This window comes from Coturnix japonica, chromosome 3 (genome assembly GCF_001577835.2).
Source record: "Coturnix japonica isolate 7356 chromosome 3, Coturnix japonica 2.1, whole genome shotgun sequence".
NCBI classification, from domain to species: Eukaryota; Metazoa; Chordata; class Aves; order Galliformes; family Phasianidae; genus Coturnix; species Coturnix japonica.
In genome coordinates this window covers 54,250,267-54,266,243 of record NC_029518.1, presented here as the reverse complement: position 1 = coordinate 54,266,243, position 15,977 = coordinate 54,250,267, and the positions used below count along the sequence as shown (strand labels likewise).

Below are 15,977 nucleotides of genomic sequence, written 5' to 3'. Positions count from 1 at the left end.
TGAGCTTTTGATAACCTTGATCATTTTTATTACATGTGCCATTTCTTCACCTGTGTTGCATAGTCTGCCAAGTGTGCTACTCATTTTAGTTTGGTATTTTCCTTTCCACATTTTTTTTTTCTTTAAAGTCATTCATTTGTACTGGTCTATGTTTATTTTGGAGAAAGTAATTTTTAGTTGAGTTTCAAAACTTAAGTTGATATATTATTCATCTTTTTTTTTTTTTTTTTTCATTTTTCTTTTCTTCTGTTTCCATTTTGTTTTTTGCATCCTATGTACATCCATCATTTTACCTGGCAGTGACATACCAAAGGATCTTTGTCCTCTGTACAGGCCAGGAGAATGGGAAGACCTTTCCTCTGAGAAAGATATCAATCCTTTCAGCAAATTCAAATCCCTTAGCAAGGAAAAGAGGCAACAGAATGGTGATTCACCCAATGTTCCAGGTGCCAAACAGATAAATCCTTCAGATAAAGAAAAGTCTTCTGATTTTGAAGTTCTTCAGTCATCTGAGAGTACGGGCTCAATTAAATCAAAGTCACTGGAGTTTTATAATAATATCACTGCCACTGAACATTTGGAAAAGTTTGCTGCAGATCCACTTGTCAAGGAGCCTTCTGAAGAAAAAAATGTTTCAGACATCAGAACCAAAGAAGACTCCCTTTCAGGAGGAGGAGGGGATGATTTCATTGATCTGGAAAAGGTTCCATCTCGTATGGATAGAGGGTTGGACAGGAAAATCTCATTAATGGAAGGCTTGTTGGCTGACCCCAGGGAGTTGGGGAGAACGAAGCAGCAGGTAACCAAACCCACTACAGAAGTCCAGGAGCACTTCACAGTTGATTCCTTGGAAAAAAAGGACAGTGTTGAACCTAAAGCTGATTTAGACTTAGAGCTATGTGAAAAACAAGATGTTATTCCAGAAGTAAACAAATGTGTCAGTTCCCCAACAGGTAAGGTGGAGACTGCATTGGACACTAAGAAAGAGCTAGAGAAAGATAAACTTATAGAATTTTATCTCAATAAAGATGGGAGTGGGTCTCAGTCATCTGAAGACTTGCACAAGGCTGAAATCCAGAAAGGTGAAAACAATAAAGCAATTGGTATAGACCTTACACTTAGCTGTTCAAAGTCCCAAGCTGATGAAGTCCATACAGTTAGAAGTATGGAGCTTGATTCCTGCTGTGTTGGAAGGAAAGCACCTTCATTAGAAAGCAGCGCAGCAGCAGCAGAGGAAAAGGATCTCAAAGAGTCTCTGGACTCTTCGTTAGTACCAGCTGTAGACAAGACCTGTCAAGAAACACAGTTAGACAATCAATCAGAGGTCAGACTGTGGCTGCTGCAGAAAATTCAAGTGCCAATTGAAGGTAGGTCTCTGATTATCCTTGTTTCCTCTGAGACTCGGACAGCATTATGACGGTAACCTTTGCATTGATATCCTTCTGCTCTCAATTTTCTCTTTTACATATATAATGCTTGGTCTCCTTTTTTACTGTTGTATATTATAATTTTATATTTTATGATATTTAGAAGAAAAAGATGCACCTTCAGGCTCCCTAAATTTCTAGTTTAATAAGTAGTTTATGTGCTCTTTCCATATTCAGTGATTATGGTTTATGTAAACCTTATGTCATGTAAACTTCACTGCTGTTTACTGGCTTTAAGAACAGTAAAACGTCATCCAGTTGGAACACTGACAAGGATGCATCATGGCATAGGAGTTGTCACTGCTTATCTATCAATAACTACTTCTTCAGTGAATTTAGTAAATGTATTTATAATCAAATCTGAAGTATAGCATTGTTATAAAGTAATCTTGACACAGTATCTTCCTGGTATCTTTGATGCTATGTACGCCTCTAGGGAAGTGATAAATAGGAGTATATGCAGAGTCTTACTGATCCTTTTGTTTTAATTAGTGATTGGTTTATTGTGAATAAAATTTGAGAAACAAAATGAAATCTTACTTTAAGTAGCATGTTCACAGACTGTTATTTCTACTGCTACTCGGGGCATCTGAGTTTTAGTTTAATGAGCTACTGGCCATAATTCCTTGATTTGGATGAGATAGTGGAGGACAATTCAAGTGGAAGTCTTTATTTTAAAAACAGTTGCTCTTAAAATAATTTTCCTTTTCACTAATGTCTCAGTAGTTGCACTTGGTGATAGTTCTCATCATCGAAAAACAACAGAAAAAGGCTGTATGTATGTTCCTAAAATGGCTGTAACAACTTTAGTGTGGTTGACGTTGCCTTTTAATAAACAACTTTGGGTTTTTTTGTTTTTTTTTTTGTTGTTGTTGTTGGGTTTTTTTTGTTTTTTTTTGTTTTTTGTCAAATTGGCAATTTAAGAAATTTGAGCAACTGTTACACTTCACCTGTCACGTGCAGACAGAAGGTTTTGACATGACTATCTATCTGACCATTATGGCTGACAATCTGACTGGGCTGGGTATGTTTGATGTTACTCTCTGGTAGGATTGGTTTCCTGGACTCATTCAAACACTGGGGTAGGAATGAGGGATCTAGCTGGGGACAAGACTGCAATTGCATCACCCTTTGTCTGTGGTGAGGTTTGCTGGGCTGGCTATGGTGACAAGTAGGCAAGGTCTTCTACTGTCTCCCCTTCCTTGCCTGCTTCATGTCACAGTTTTTACCCAGTCCAGTTATCTTAATGATTTAATTTACAGTGATACTGTACTCAGCTCTACAACTGAGGAGTATACGGTCCTGATAAAATGGAAATAAATAAACACAGTTTAGAATGAGCTAGGATTTATTAAAGCAGTTTGGCTATTGAATGAAGTGTTAGGTTTAATTCAGTGCATGATAATTTGTAGTCTACTTTTGTACAAAGTTATCGATCAATCTCTGTGTCGATATTTTATCAGTTGTGGTAGTTGTGCTGTCTTGTAAACAGCTCATCTCTTCTGTCTCTTGTTCAGATATGCTTCCTTCAAAAGAGGAGAAGAGCAAGACTCCTCCAATGTTTCTGTGCATTAAAGTAGGCAAACCCATGAGAAAGTCTTTTGTGTCTCAGAGCACCACCATGTCTCAACAGTACAGTAAAAAGATAAAGCAACCAGAATACTGGTTTGCTGTTCCCCGGGAAAGGTAAGTTGCAGCATGTAGTATGAAAACATTATCTGTCTCTTAATTTTTAAAGGCATAGTGCTTTCTGGAGTTGAATTTGACTTTCTCTTTGTGGTCTACGGTATAAAATTCACCAAGAATGCTGAAATGAGGAGGGAGATATCCTCATTTTATTGCATGCCAGAGATACAACAAATATACAATTCCCAGTTAGAAAGAGGGCACTGAGTGCCATGTGAAGGTTGAAAAGCTTGGTAGCTTATGATAAAAGTGCTTGGGGATCATCTGGGTTTTGGCTATAGTTTGGGGAGTGAGGAAATGGGGAAGCGTGGGGCATTTGCAAGTGTCGAGGAATGCACTAAAGTGCCAGTGTTAAAAGTAGGTACTTCATGTGAGCGAAGGACATAGAGTGGAATTGAGAGACCCATCTAATTGAATGGGTGTGACTCTCTCTGCCTTCAGACCCATCAAATAAAACATTCCTTTGTGACAAAATCCACTTAAATGCTCTTTGTCTCTATGTACAACCAGCAGTACTGTAGGGCAAAAAAGAGTTAAGGCTGGTCATCTTCCATATGGATCATTTTTCCTTGACTACAGGGAATCAAATTGCTAGTTTTCCTGCTAGAAGGAGGATGGAGCAGCTCTCAGGTCTGTTAAAACAACAGAGGGAAATCAGTGATCACACTTCTGGTGAATTAGATGCAAGGAAGAAAGAATTGGAGAATTGGATGTGCAGTCAATTTTTCTTTTTAAACACTTTTTTTCTGAATATTTTCAGATTTTGTAGCATGTGTATAAATTTAAGTGTTCGTTTCGTATATGTTAGAAATGAGTGTTTTAAGCAGACCAGTAGTGTAGAAGTTGCTGACATAGGGAGGAGGGGGAGAGGTTTAATCCAGCTGGAATGTGGCCATCAGGAGTGTTGCTGAAGGTAGCTTAGGGTTTGCTTGCTATCTGCTGAACCTGGTACTCAGCTCCTTAGGGATTTCAGAAACGTGGGTTTAGAAAATTCTAGTTTGGATTGCGAGCAAATACTTCAAGGAGCTGAAGGGATGATGTAATATAATACAAGGTCAGTTGTTGCTTTGAAGGCAGTTTGTCTAATGTTGAAAGCTGCTGGACTAATGTAATTTTTTATCGTTATCCTGTGTAACAGCTAAATCTTAAACTTCTTAACACAAACTTTGAAAATGGCAGCTCTATTTGTCATTTTATAAGCAGAAATTTTCATGATATCAAGGGGATTTAATTCATATATAAACTTAAACATTGACAACTGGTTTACACTTCAGTCTTCAGAATAGTAAAAGTCATTACTGGAGTGATGTTGCAGTATTTGGCCATGTTGGCTAAAAAGACAAATCTTTACTGTCACACCTGCTGCTTGGATCCTCAAAATTAGTGGTGAAAGCATTACGACAGAGTCATTCTTGTGCTATTTGTACGTGACTGTTTTAAAACCACATTGGGTGCTTAAAAGGTTGCACTGAACTCGGGACAAAAATTAAGACAATCCATTGTTTTAATGCAGGAAATATGGTTGCCCAATAAGTTAGTGTTTCCTTTAAAGTCTCAGATGCATCCTAAAGCAAAATGGGGCTTCCTGTTCACTCATGTCATGGCTTGTGCTAGTATTACATAGTGTGTACTTGGTGTTACGTCTTGAGAGAATCATGGAGAATAGATTATTTGGGATAGATCTTCAATATATTTTTGATACAATGTATCAAAATAACATAATAAATTAAATACTATTCTGAATACAGAGTAGAATTACTTATGAAAATATCACAAAACATCTTTCTTGTCTAATTGGCCCTGTAGCAACGTAAGTAAAACATTTTCTGTTTACCATGGTCGCTGTAGCTTGTGCAGTGTCTTTGTATTTTGTAGCAATTAAACAAAAGTGAGATTGTGAAGAAATTAGTGTGCAGGTCAGTAATCGCTGCTTAAGTTAAATCTTCAGATTTTCATTTAATTGTGTTTTTCTATGACCTCTTACTGTTTGCTGTTAAAACGGCTTCTATAATCAGTTGCGAAAATGGCTCCTTTTTCACCCTGAGCCCCCATAATCTGCTGTTCCCAGCAGAGTTGCTGCTCCTTGTGTAAACAGTCTGTGGCTTCTGTGTCCTTGGCAGGCTTTGGTAAAGCTGCATGGTGGGAGGTGAGGGACACGCAAGGTAATTGCATTGGTTTGCTTTTCATTGTGTTCTGTGTTTTATGAGAAACATTATTAATACACAGAAAAATGTTAGGCTGGTATCCTTTATAAGGGGTGTTAGAATGTCTTAAATCTTGTTTTCCTTTTGCCTGTTCTTCTAGTTCTGCTCCGACATGTGGCTTCACAGGGCACTGAGAGCAGTCCAGTGTGTCAGTCATGACCCTGAGCAACACTGCTACATTAATCAGTGACTCTGGGACTGCTCTCTGCAGCTTTGCTTAATCACAGAGGCATTTGCCTTAGCACGTAACGTAGGAGATGGAAATCTCTAGTTGCCTTACATAAAGATTACCTGGACTCAGGCAGCTTCTCATCACATTAACTGTTCCACTGAGCAGGGAGGCACTTGTGCTTTTGGACAGTAATGAGGAGATCGATTCTTTTGCTGAGAAGTCTTGCAATGGGTGTAGCTTATGGTGTTAGAGGGTAAGTGTGTGTGCTCTTATGGTTTATTTAAGTGGGTATTTAAATGGAATGCAGATTTTTCTAGTTTACTAGATTTTGAGCAGCAGTGGCAGGTGAGTAATTTGGTAACTTGTAGACTTTCTCATGCTCTTCCAAAGGAAGATGTATTGTGCTGGGACAAAGATAGCTACATTGAATTTCTTCCTTTACAAACTTGCATCCTAACAAATGATTTCCTTGTTTTAGCATTGAAAAGTTCCTCAGGCAAGCAGTAAAACTTTTAAATCATATTAGAATCATTTCAGTTGGAATGGACCCTGAAAGGTCATCTAGTCCAGCTCCTGTGCAAGAAACAGGGACAACTACAGCTACATCAGGATGCTCAGTGCCAGACCTTGAATGTCACCACATCTCTGGGCAGCCTGTTCCATTGCCATGTCATGTTACAATTTTACAAACAGAGAAGGGATGCTCTGCATCCCCTGTCAGAATTACCTCACTTCTGCAGTTGTCTATTTCTTATTTTATGTTGCTGCTTCTTAAATCTGGAGTGTCTGGATTTACTTAGCATTTGCCCATGTGGAGGAAAACTTATTTATTGATTACTTAAAGAAACTGAGATTATACAGGACCATGGAGACTGACAGGAAATACTCTGAGTGTACAGAGGCAGCTGGTTGATATTATTGCAAGGCTGCTTTTTGTCTTCCTTTGAAAGGTAATGATAATTGGGAAAGATCCCTAATAACTGGAAAGATAATTACTGCAACTATCTTCATAAAAATCAAGAAGAATCTGCAGGAGCATGGGCCCGTTGGCTTCGCTTCGGCCCCTGGGGCTGTTATGATGTGGGTCCTGATGGAAGCCATTTCCAGGCATGTGGAGGTCAAGAAGTGATCGGAAACAACTGTTCCAGATTTACCACAGGCAAACCATGTAGCTTTTCTGTCTTGAGACATTAAGCTTTGTGAACGAGAAGACATTAAGAGGTGTTGTTAACCATGCCATCAGTAAGGGTTTCACTACAGTCTCTTACAGGATTGTTACAATTAAATTGGAGAAAAGTAGTCAAGACAGATAGAAAATGAGACAGGTGAAAAATTGGACTCTTTTGCTCAGTCGATATCTAGTCTAAGTGGTAATGAAGTACAAGTGGTGTTCCTTAGCAATTGATCCCATTTAATGTCTGCATCCTTGATGATAGAATGCATCCTTGTCACTTTGGAGGGTGACACCAGATCTGGGGAGTGTTCGTACATTGGAGAGCAGAGCTGCCATTCAGAGGAACATGAACAAGCAGGTGCAGCGGGATGACAGAAATGTTAGGAAGTTCAGAAAAGGCAAATGCAAGGTTGTATGCTGTGGGTGGAACAACCTCACTGAGCATCTGGGGACAGATGGCCCTGGGGAGTGGTTTTACAGAAAAGGAGATGAAGAAATTGAGAACAAACTCAACGTAAGCCAGCCTTTATTTTCTTTGAGGTAATGAACGTTTTACTTCTTGCTGGTTCACATAATAGAGGAACATGGTGAGCAGTTTGGAAGTCTTTATTCACTTTTTTAAAAGATTGATCCAGACCCTTTTGCAAATGACATGCTGCATACATTGGGGGAAAGTCTGGTTAGATGCAAGAGGGGAAAATAGATACACAGCATTGTTTGTATATGGAAGAAGTTGCACAGAGATGCTGTGGAATCTGTTGGAGATTTTCAAAGCTGCAGATGGACAAGGCTGAGCAAGCTGCACAAACTTGGGAATTAGCTCTACTTTGAGCAGAAGGTAGATGAGATGTTCTCCAAGGGTGCCTTACAACTTGAATTTGTTCTGTTTCTGAAATAAAGAGCATACTGCTCTCCTCTGCCCAACTACATGAAAGTACTTACAGGTTGTCCTTGGCCAGAAAACAGCATTTCCTGGTTTTATTGCTCTTGTGTAGGGATTTGTAGGAATTAAGTAGGTTAGCTTTCCAGACTAGGCCTACTGCACATAAAATACACGGTGCTCGAGCTGAAAGTCTCTTCCAATTAAAACTCAAATTAGTTAGTGAGGAGATTATCACACTGTTCTTTCTGAAGCATATGTGAGGCAAGCTGAGAGGAATGGGGCATACTGTGTCAGCTATTGATGTGGGGAAAAATGCAATTAGGGGAAAAGATCTTATCTAAAATTAGACGAGGCAACTTTCAGAAATATGTTCCACAGTTCACAAATTTCAGATCTGTGCAAGCTTGTAAGCAGTCACATGGCTTCTCACAAAGAAGGGGGAACCCTTAATACTGTGGAGTGTGACCCTCTTCAGTCTCTTACTGCAGTTATTGGCTATAGTGATGCTGAAGGCTGACTGACTGTGCTTTACTACCTCAGTCTCTCTTTTATTTGTATGTGTTGCTGCAGAGTTATGAACAACAGCTTTTTATATTGTTGTTAGCTTTGTTGCTTATGTGTGACAACAGGAGGCTGTTGATGCCATAGAGAGTAGTGCTGGGTAGAGCTGTATGTTGTTGCATCCTTTGAAAATGTTTCACAGATACAATTCTTTTGATAACAAAAACATCAATGTAACTATGTCACCTAGTAACCATACACTACGGAAATGTTTTGTGAATGTGCAAAGAAGAGAAAAAACTAATTTGTTTCTTTTTCATGACTGGGACCTGAAACAGAAAAGTCAGCACTTCATACTTTCTGGGGGTAGTGGAAATTGGAGCCAAATTTCATGAGGTCTAAGTAAGTCGAGCCTCACAAATATTTTACTTTAACTAGGAATTAATGTGACTATCACTAGCAGGACAACAACTTTAGGGCTATCAGTTTCTGCAGTTACAGCTGACAGCAGACTATAACCCTGACTGGTAGAAAAGTGGAACAAAAAACATAGATTCAGTTGTAAAAATCTGTGGAATTATATTTGTGAACAGAATCCAAGAGTGCAAGAATCCAGGGATTTTAAGGTTATTAAGACAATTTTGCATGTACTATAAGTGCAAGTAACATGATTTATAAAGTGAAGGTATCTAGTATTCACTAGGACTTCAATTCTTTTGTATTAATCAAGGAATTGCCAGAAGAATCTCTCAGGTGAATAACTGAAGAAAGATCCAGTGTATTAAGTACTTACTATCTGTCTGTCTTCCCTCTTTAATTAGGGCTTGATTTCTGCTGTGCATTCAGTTTCTTGGACAGTGGGTCCACTAATGTATTCCTGTTTGGTTTTGCATATGTTTGTTTTAACTTTGATCTTCAGAGCTACCTGGATTAGAAGATTATACTAAACAAATTGTTCCGTTATTATTTTTTTCCTCTGTTCATTATGGATATTGTCAAACAACATCTCTTTAAAGCTGTCAGTAACTGCTCCTTTTTGTTGTTACAACAGGATGAAGAATTATTTTGTGATTAGTCTGTACATTTTAGAGGGCAGCTAGAAATGCTGTGTAGACTTTGTTGGTGATATTTAGCAGCTTGTTTTACTTAGAAGGTCAAACTAATTGAAATGAGATGGTAGTTTTTTCATTTTCTATCTTTCCCTTGGATTTAACTTCTGTGAAGCATGTTTCTAATACTGAACAGTTGATGGGCTTAATATGAATTGTATGGGACTAGACAAGCCACTTAGTCTTTCTGTAATGCTTTGTTTGTGTGTATAGCAAAAGGAGAAAAAAATGTATGATTTGGGGGGAGGGGGTAAGGGTGGCGGGGAAGCAGAAGAAGATTAAATACTTCATGCTACTGGGTGGAAGGAGCTACTGCTGTGTGTGGAAGTACGTGATTACCTGGTGTGTGTGGTTATCCCCTTTGTCCCCAGATGAAATCTCTGTACTACATGATACTGCCGTATTCATGGATCACTGAAAAACAGTTGTTTCTTCCTTTTCTATTCACAGGGTGGATCACTTGTACACGTTTTTTGTTCAGTGGTCACCAGAGATATATGGGAAAGATGCCAAAGAGCAAGGTTTTGTTGTGGTAGAAAAGGAGGAGCTTGACATGATAGACAACTTCTTCAGTGAGCCCACTACTAAAAGCTGGGAGGTGGGTGCTTTCTGCCACTTTATGAACTGTGTATGTATCAATTGTGCATGCCCTGTTAAGAGTCCCAGCACTTATTCTTTGGACAGTTTTTATATTTCTTTTTATAATGTTTTCTGCTTCGAGACTTGGCAGCAGTCACCTAAATGTACTCATCTTCTTTCAGTATTTCTTTCTTCTCTCCCCAGAAACTGCAGGCCAACAACTAAACAGTTTTCTGATTTGCCACCGGTACATATTATGCATGTATTTTAGCTGTGTGATGTTTGCCTTTTGCAAAACTGTACAGATGTATGTGGTTAGCATTGCTAAATCTATGTTGTATTTATATACTATTAATAAATGCTCTCAAAAGCACAGGTACCTGTGAACACACCAGCGCAGACTCCTGTGTGCTCACTGAAATGGGTTAGCATGAGATGCTGTTGTACCAGACAGATCTTTGCTTCTTAGTTGCACAAAGAAGTTTAAATGGTAGTTGTAAGATGGATAGGTTTTATACTCAGACTCGTTCATCCAGAGACTTTTGCAGTCTGTTTTAACTACTTGGTGTTCCTGTCTTTACTATCTGCATCTCATGCCTATCAAAACTAGTTTCTAAGGAAAGTAAGTTTATGTGCTTTTTTTCTGATTATACTTATGAACCCTGAAGCACTTGTTATGTTATGATACGTGATAAATTAACAATTAGGTAATTTCCTGACTGGGAGGTAACTTAGTTGTGATTATTTGCCTTAAATTTGTTAAAATAAAAAGCTACTGGCCTGTTTTTTAAACATTCCTATTTTCAAATCAAAGTATGTTCAGAATCAGAACTTGGGAATGGAACTTGTCATTGGAAATGTAACAGAATTATCTCTGTGAATAACTTTCATTTTTAAAGTTTTGTTGTCTCATGATTCTGGTGCTTTGTGAACTGCAGCATGATGGGGGTGGGGGGGAAAGAAAGGTTTTCAGTCCTTGTTTTTCTCAGAGCTGAGTGCAGTCATACATTATGCTGCGTTTCATTCTTCAGTTGCTATTTGCATTTTCCCAAATCCAAAATGAAGGAGCAGGGCCAGTGATCCAAAGAACAGAGGTGGGAAAGATCCAGACACATTAGGAACTTCTCTCATTGTTTTGTTTAAATATGTACTGGAAGAAGAATTAGCTGGAAAGAGTTTTAAGGTGTGTCTCTTTTGTTCGCAATATATTCAAGCTTTGCAAATTTAAAGTAGGTCTGCCAGGAAATATCCGTCGAAAGTCCAAATTTGGGCATGGCTGTTGTGAAACTATCACTCTCCCTTGTGGGGAAACAGAAACTGCAATTGTGGAGAAGCATATAAGCAACTTTATCAAAGCGAGTCATGGGAAGAGGCTGTCTGTCACACTTGTGGGCAGGAACTCTTGCCACTGGAGCACTGAAGTACAGTAGATACTGCAAATTAATAGATGATGAAAAGGCAAAAGATGCCTTTGAATATTCAGATTTTTTACTGTGCCAAACCTGACCAGGACGAACCTTTTGTGAAGGTATGTTGAACTGTGTTCCTATTTGAACAGCATGGATCTGATACAGTACTACTTATGTTCTAGTAAAAAGTAATCTGTTCTCAGATGAATTTTAAAACAGAGTATTTGAACCTCAGGTCGCTGGTTTTCTCTTTACTATAAGATCTCTGAAAAAAAATGTTGTAGATACAGTTCCTGTAGCTGTTGATTCTTTTCATTTGTTTTTGGTTTTGTGTGGTCTGCAGTATTAGAAGTTTTGCTGCAGTTACCGATGTCTGCAAGTTGGGTTGTATTTTGCCTGCTGGTGGTTGATTTACTTAGTACTTCCTCCCCCCCCACCTTCCTGGAAAGCCTAAAGAATAACATTTATAATAGGAGATCAGGTACATCTGCTTTAAGATGAAACAGATGTTCATTCAGTTTAAAAATATATATAATAGTAATAATGGCCTGGGTAGGGAAGAAAAACATTTAAAAGGTAGAAAAAGAGCAGGGATAAAAGCAGAAAGACCATTTTCCTTTAACAGTTAGAGGAGGAAGGGGTTGTTTTGTGTCTTTCATTTATTTATTCTTAAACTGGTTTAATTTTGCAGTTCAAACCCTCACTGAAACTGGACACGTGAAAAAATGTCAAACACAGAATTCCCCCCAGTCTGGATCCCCCTGAGCCTGGACTGTGGGGTTAGGATGCAGTTGCACAGTTCTTCAAGTACCACCATCAGAAATATCTGTACTGCCTGGCTTTGCTGGGGCAAGGAACACTCATCCTGCAGGCTGGATTTTTGCCCTATCCCCCACTGCAGGTGCTGGACCATGAGTTCCCTGGCTCCCTGCTCAGGGTGCTGCTGTCAGCACTGCTCCAGGTGCCTGTGGATGGACACAGGGTGGATGGGAGTAAGCACAGTAGAGGCCTTGCTCCTGTCCCACTAGAGATATTGGCATGACTGGCATCCCTAGGGCTTTATCCTCCATACACAGAACTCCTCACAAGTCCTGGTTTTTATGGGAAGTTCATTCTGCGCTTTGTGGTGGAGCTAAACCTCCACCTGGAGCCTGTCCAGTAAATTTCTTGCCTGTGGAATAGGCGTGTATAGGACCTCCAGGTGTTTTTTGGCTGCTGATGGCTCCTGCAAGTTGAAGCAGCAATTGTGAAAGTGTGGGGGAGTTGTTCAAACTCAACCAGTGTATTCTGTGAATGACATTCAGAAGCTGTATTTGTAGGAGGGTGTGTGGAAGCTGTGCAGTAACGTTTTGAGATTGTTCTTCTGAGATAAGGCTGCTGTGGCATTAAGCTCATAGAAAGATGTTGATGTAAAGTTTCCTAGCTTTTGTAGCTGGGCCTCTTTCTTTCCCCTTTTCTTTCTCATCAGCCCTATCTCTAAGCCATTGCTGGTGTTTCCTGTTTGCCATGGTGGCATAGAGCCCTAAACCCAACTACAGCCCAGCAACACCATGTGGTGTTACCTGCTCACATCAGTGTTTATTAATTCCAAAGGACCCAACAGTAGTGGAAGGTCATGGGGGTGTGAAGACATTCGGACCGTGCTACCCATGCTGTCTCAGCCCTTGCCATTTGAGAATTACCCTATTAGTGGGCTGCCTGTGCTTTGATATAACCATTCCATACAGTGGTTTTGCTTCATGCAGTATGGCAGATGATAAGTATATTACTTCAAATGAATTTGCTTCCATAGAGGACTGACAGCATAAGAGCAGTGCTTTAGGTTTGACGCTTCTTCTCTTGCTTCAGATCATTACCGTAGAAGAAGCAAAACGGCGGAAGAGTGTTTGCAGCTACTATGGAGAAGAAGAAGATGATGATGCTTTACCTGTCTTAAAGCATCACAGTGCACTTCTGGAAAATATGCACATAGAGCAGGTATGACTGAAAAACAAACAAACAAACAACAAGGAAACCCTGCTTTCCTTATTAGTTCTGCTAAGTGTGGAGCGTTCTGCTATCTGTGATGTGACTGGTTGAATGCCTCACTGTTTATCCCTGTTCACTGTCCAGCTTGCCCAGCGCTTGCCTGCAAGAGTGCAGGGCTACCCGTGGCGGCTGGCGTATAGTACTCTGGAGCATGGGACAAGCCTGAAGACTCTGTATCGCAAATCGGCATCTCTGGACAGTCCAGTTCTCCTCGTCATTAAGGACATGGACAACCAGGTAAGGAGTATTTGTTCTGCAGGGTTTGGACTGAAAATAAATGTGTCATTAGGAGGTGCTAATCATACCATGAAGTGAAATCATGCCACAATAAAGCATTGCTTATTTCTTTTATTCTATTTAAATTTTCTACTGCTTAAAATAAACTTAGAGGCAGGAAAGCATGTAAGCACTAATGGAAACAAAACTACATATTTTCATAATTACAATGAGTGCTCCTTTTAACATTGGCTGTGGAAGTTGCAGATAACACCTTTGTGGTGGTGTACTCAGTACTCAGCAACGCCTGGAGTCATCATTCCTGTTGCCATGTGGCTTTATTTTGAAAGACAGAAAATTCCTCTTGAATTTTATTCTGTTCTCAAAAATAGTTTAATCCTTTTATTCTGACAGATTTTTGGAGCATATGCTACGCATCCCTTCAAGTTTAGTGACCATTACTATGGCACTGGTGAAACATTCCTCTACACGTTCAGTCCAAATTTCAAGGTAAGCGGTGTTCTCTTCCTTGTATGAGATTTTTGGATTCCAAAAAGTAATAACCTTTAAGGCCCCCTGCAACCTAGGGCATTCTGTGATTTTAGATGTGCCAGCTGTTGGTTGCTTGTCTCAGTTGACTGCTTGTCTCAGTGTAACACTAAGCAAAAAAAAAGGCTACAATTGTTTGAAGTGAGGGTAAGCAGTGGGTTTCAAGTGGGTTGAGGGAGGGAAGCAAGGAATAGTAAGAAGTAAACCATCATAGGCTCACCTTGGAAGTTAACGAATGTCAAGAGAAGGATATAATTGCACACATACTTGGGGCCATAAGGACATCAAACTAGAGATAAAAGTGCCACTGGAAAACCCCTTGATTTCCATAGCTTGTGTATTTTTCAATACCGAATACACTGGCCTTTTTCTTTTCAGAATGCTTCTTGATTTAAAGATGCAAGCAGAATTGTGAAAATGATTAGGATGCCTTGTTCCTGATTTTAAATATGTACTGTTGTTTTTTTTTCTTTCTACCTGCGTCCTCTTCCTCCTTGCCAATCAAAAAGAAAATAAAAACCAAATATGACTACACTGAAAAATACCTGCTAACAGTCAGTCCCTGCTAACTAATTGCATGCACTGGTACAGGCTGGGGGAAGACCTGCTGGAGAGGAGCTCTGCTGAGAGGGACCTGGGCGTCCTGGTAGACGACAGGTTGACCATGAGCCAGCAGTGTGCCCTTGTGGCCAAAAAGGCCAATGGCATACTGGGGTGTATTAAAAAGAGCGTGGCCAGCAGGTCGAGGGAGGTGATCCTCCCCCTCTACTCTGCCCTGGTGAGGCCTCATCTGGAATATTGTGTCCAGTTCTGGGCTCCCCAGTACAATAAAGACAGGGATCTCTTGGAAAGAGTCCAACAGAGGGCCACAAAGATGGTGAAGGGCCTGGAGCATCTCCCATATGAAGAAAGGCAAAGTGGACTGGGTCTGTTTAGCCTTGACAAAAGAAGACTGTGAGAGGGAACCTGATCCAGGTCTATAAATGTCTGAGGTGTGGGGTACAAAGTGGCGAGGCCAGACTCTTTTCAGCAGTGTGTGGAGACAGGACAAGGGGAAATGACCAGAAACTGGAGCAGGGAACTTCTTTACGGTGAGGGTGATGGAGCACTGGAACAGGCTGCCCAGGGGGAATGTAGAGTCCTTCTCTGGAGATATTCAAGACCCGCCTGGATGCCTACCTGTGTGACCTCATGTAGGGAACCTGCTTTGGCAAGGGGGTTGGACTCGATGATCTCTGGAGGTCCCTTCCAACCCCTACAATTCTGTGATTCTGTGAACTACAAAATCCTGTAGTATTAGAATCTTCACAGTGCAAGTAACTTTGTTCTCCTTCACCCTCAGGTATTCAAATGGAGCGGGGAGAATACCTACTTCATCAATGGAGATATGACCTCTCTGGAGCTTGGAGGTGGAGGGTAAGTGAATGTTTGCTTCTTTTTCAAATGGTGTAGCTAAACTTATTTTATTTTGCTTAAAGAGGATATGGACTGTGGTGGTTGCAAGAAAAACTGATCAGTGAAACTGCTGGCATTTTAGTAAACTGTGTAGGACAGATATCTCAGCAATCTGATTTCTGTTACAAACCTTAGAGCAGTTTCCATCACTTAAAGATAGCAACTAATGTTGGGCAAGTAATCTTCAGTAGATGGGGGAGGTTAGAAAAAACAGATGTTTGGGATAGATACTCTTCTCATTGCTGAAGAGTTTTGCTGTTGGAAGATAATCTGTCATGGCTGTTTTGCCATCAACATCTAGTGTTTCTCACATGGTCCTTTTAAACTGTCCTTATTCTGTTGCTCTGCAGAGCTAGGACAAAGTGCTTAATCCGGTCCTGAATTTCAAAAATGGGTGCATATGAAATCAAGGGCTAAGACTGTGCAACTAACTGAAGCTGACAGCAGGCTGCTGCCTGCAGTATCTGGCCATGGTTTGCATTGGGGATGCGTAAACACCTCTTCTCCTAAATTGGAAGGGACCATGTCTGGAGTAGAGAAAGGTCCCTGCTGTTCTCAGAAATGCCTACTTTTTTCCATGTCACT

General features: G+C 40.2%; 1 protein-coding gene across 8 annotated transcripts in view; it reads left to right on the top strand.

Moving 5' to 3' along the window:
• The window catches only part of NCOA7 (nuclear receptor coactivator 7), a 75,233-nt gene that overhangs the window by 56,900 nt on the left and 2,356 nt on the right, over positions 1 to 15,977 (top strand). For 4 of the 8 annotated variants that reach the window (XM_015858526.2, XM_015858521.1, XM_015858522.2 and 1 more), the window contains 7 exons: positions 301 to 1,367; positions 2,945 to 3,113; positions 9,607 to 9,754; positions 12,993 to 13,121; positions 13,257 to 13,409; positions 13,803 to 13,898; positions 15,280 to 15,353. In XM_015858526.2, coding sequence (XP_015714012.1) covers positions 301 to 1,367; positions 2,945 to 3,113; positions 9,607 to 9,754; positions 12,993 to 13,121; positions 13,257 to 13,409; positions 13,803 to 13,898; positions 15,280 to 15,353 — 1,836 coding nt within the window. Of the gene's footprint in view, positions 1 to 300; positions 1,368 to 2,944; positions 3,114 to 9,606; positions 9,755 to 9,784; positions 11,264 to 12,992; positions 13,122 to 13,256; positions 13,410 to 13,802; positions 13,899 to 15,279; positions 15,354 to 15,977 lie in introns of those variants that run through there. The other 4 variants (XM_015858527.2, XM_015858524.1, XM_015858528.2 and 1 more) reach the window with 3 other exon arrangements.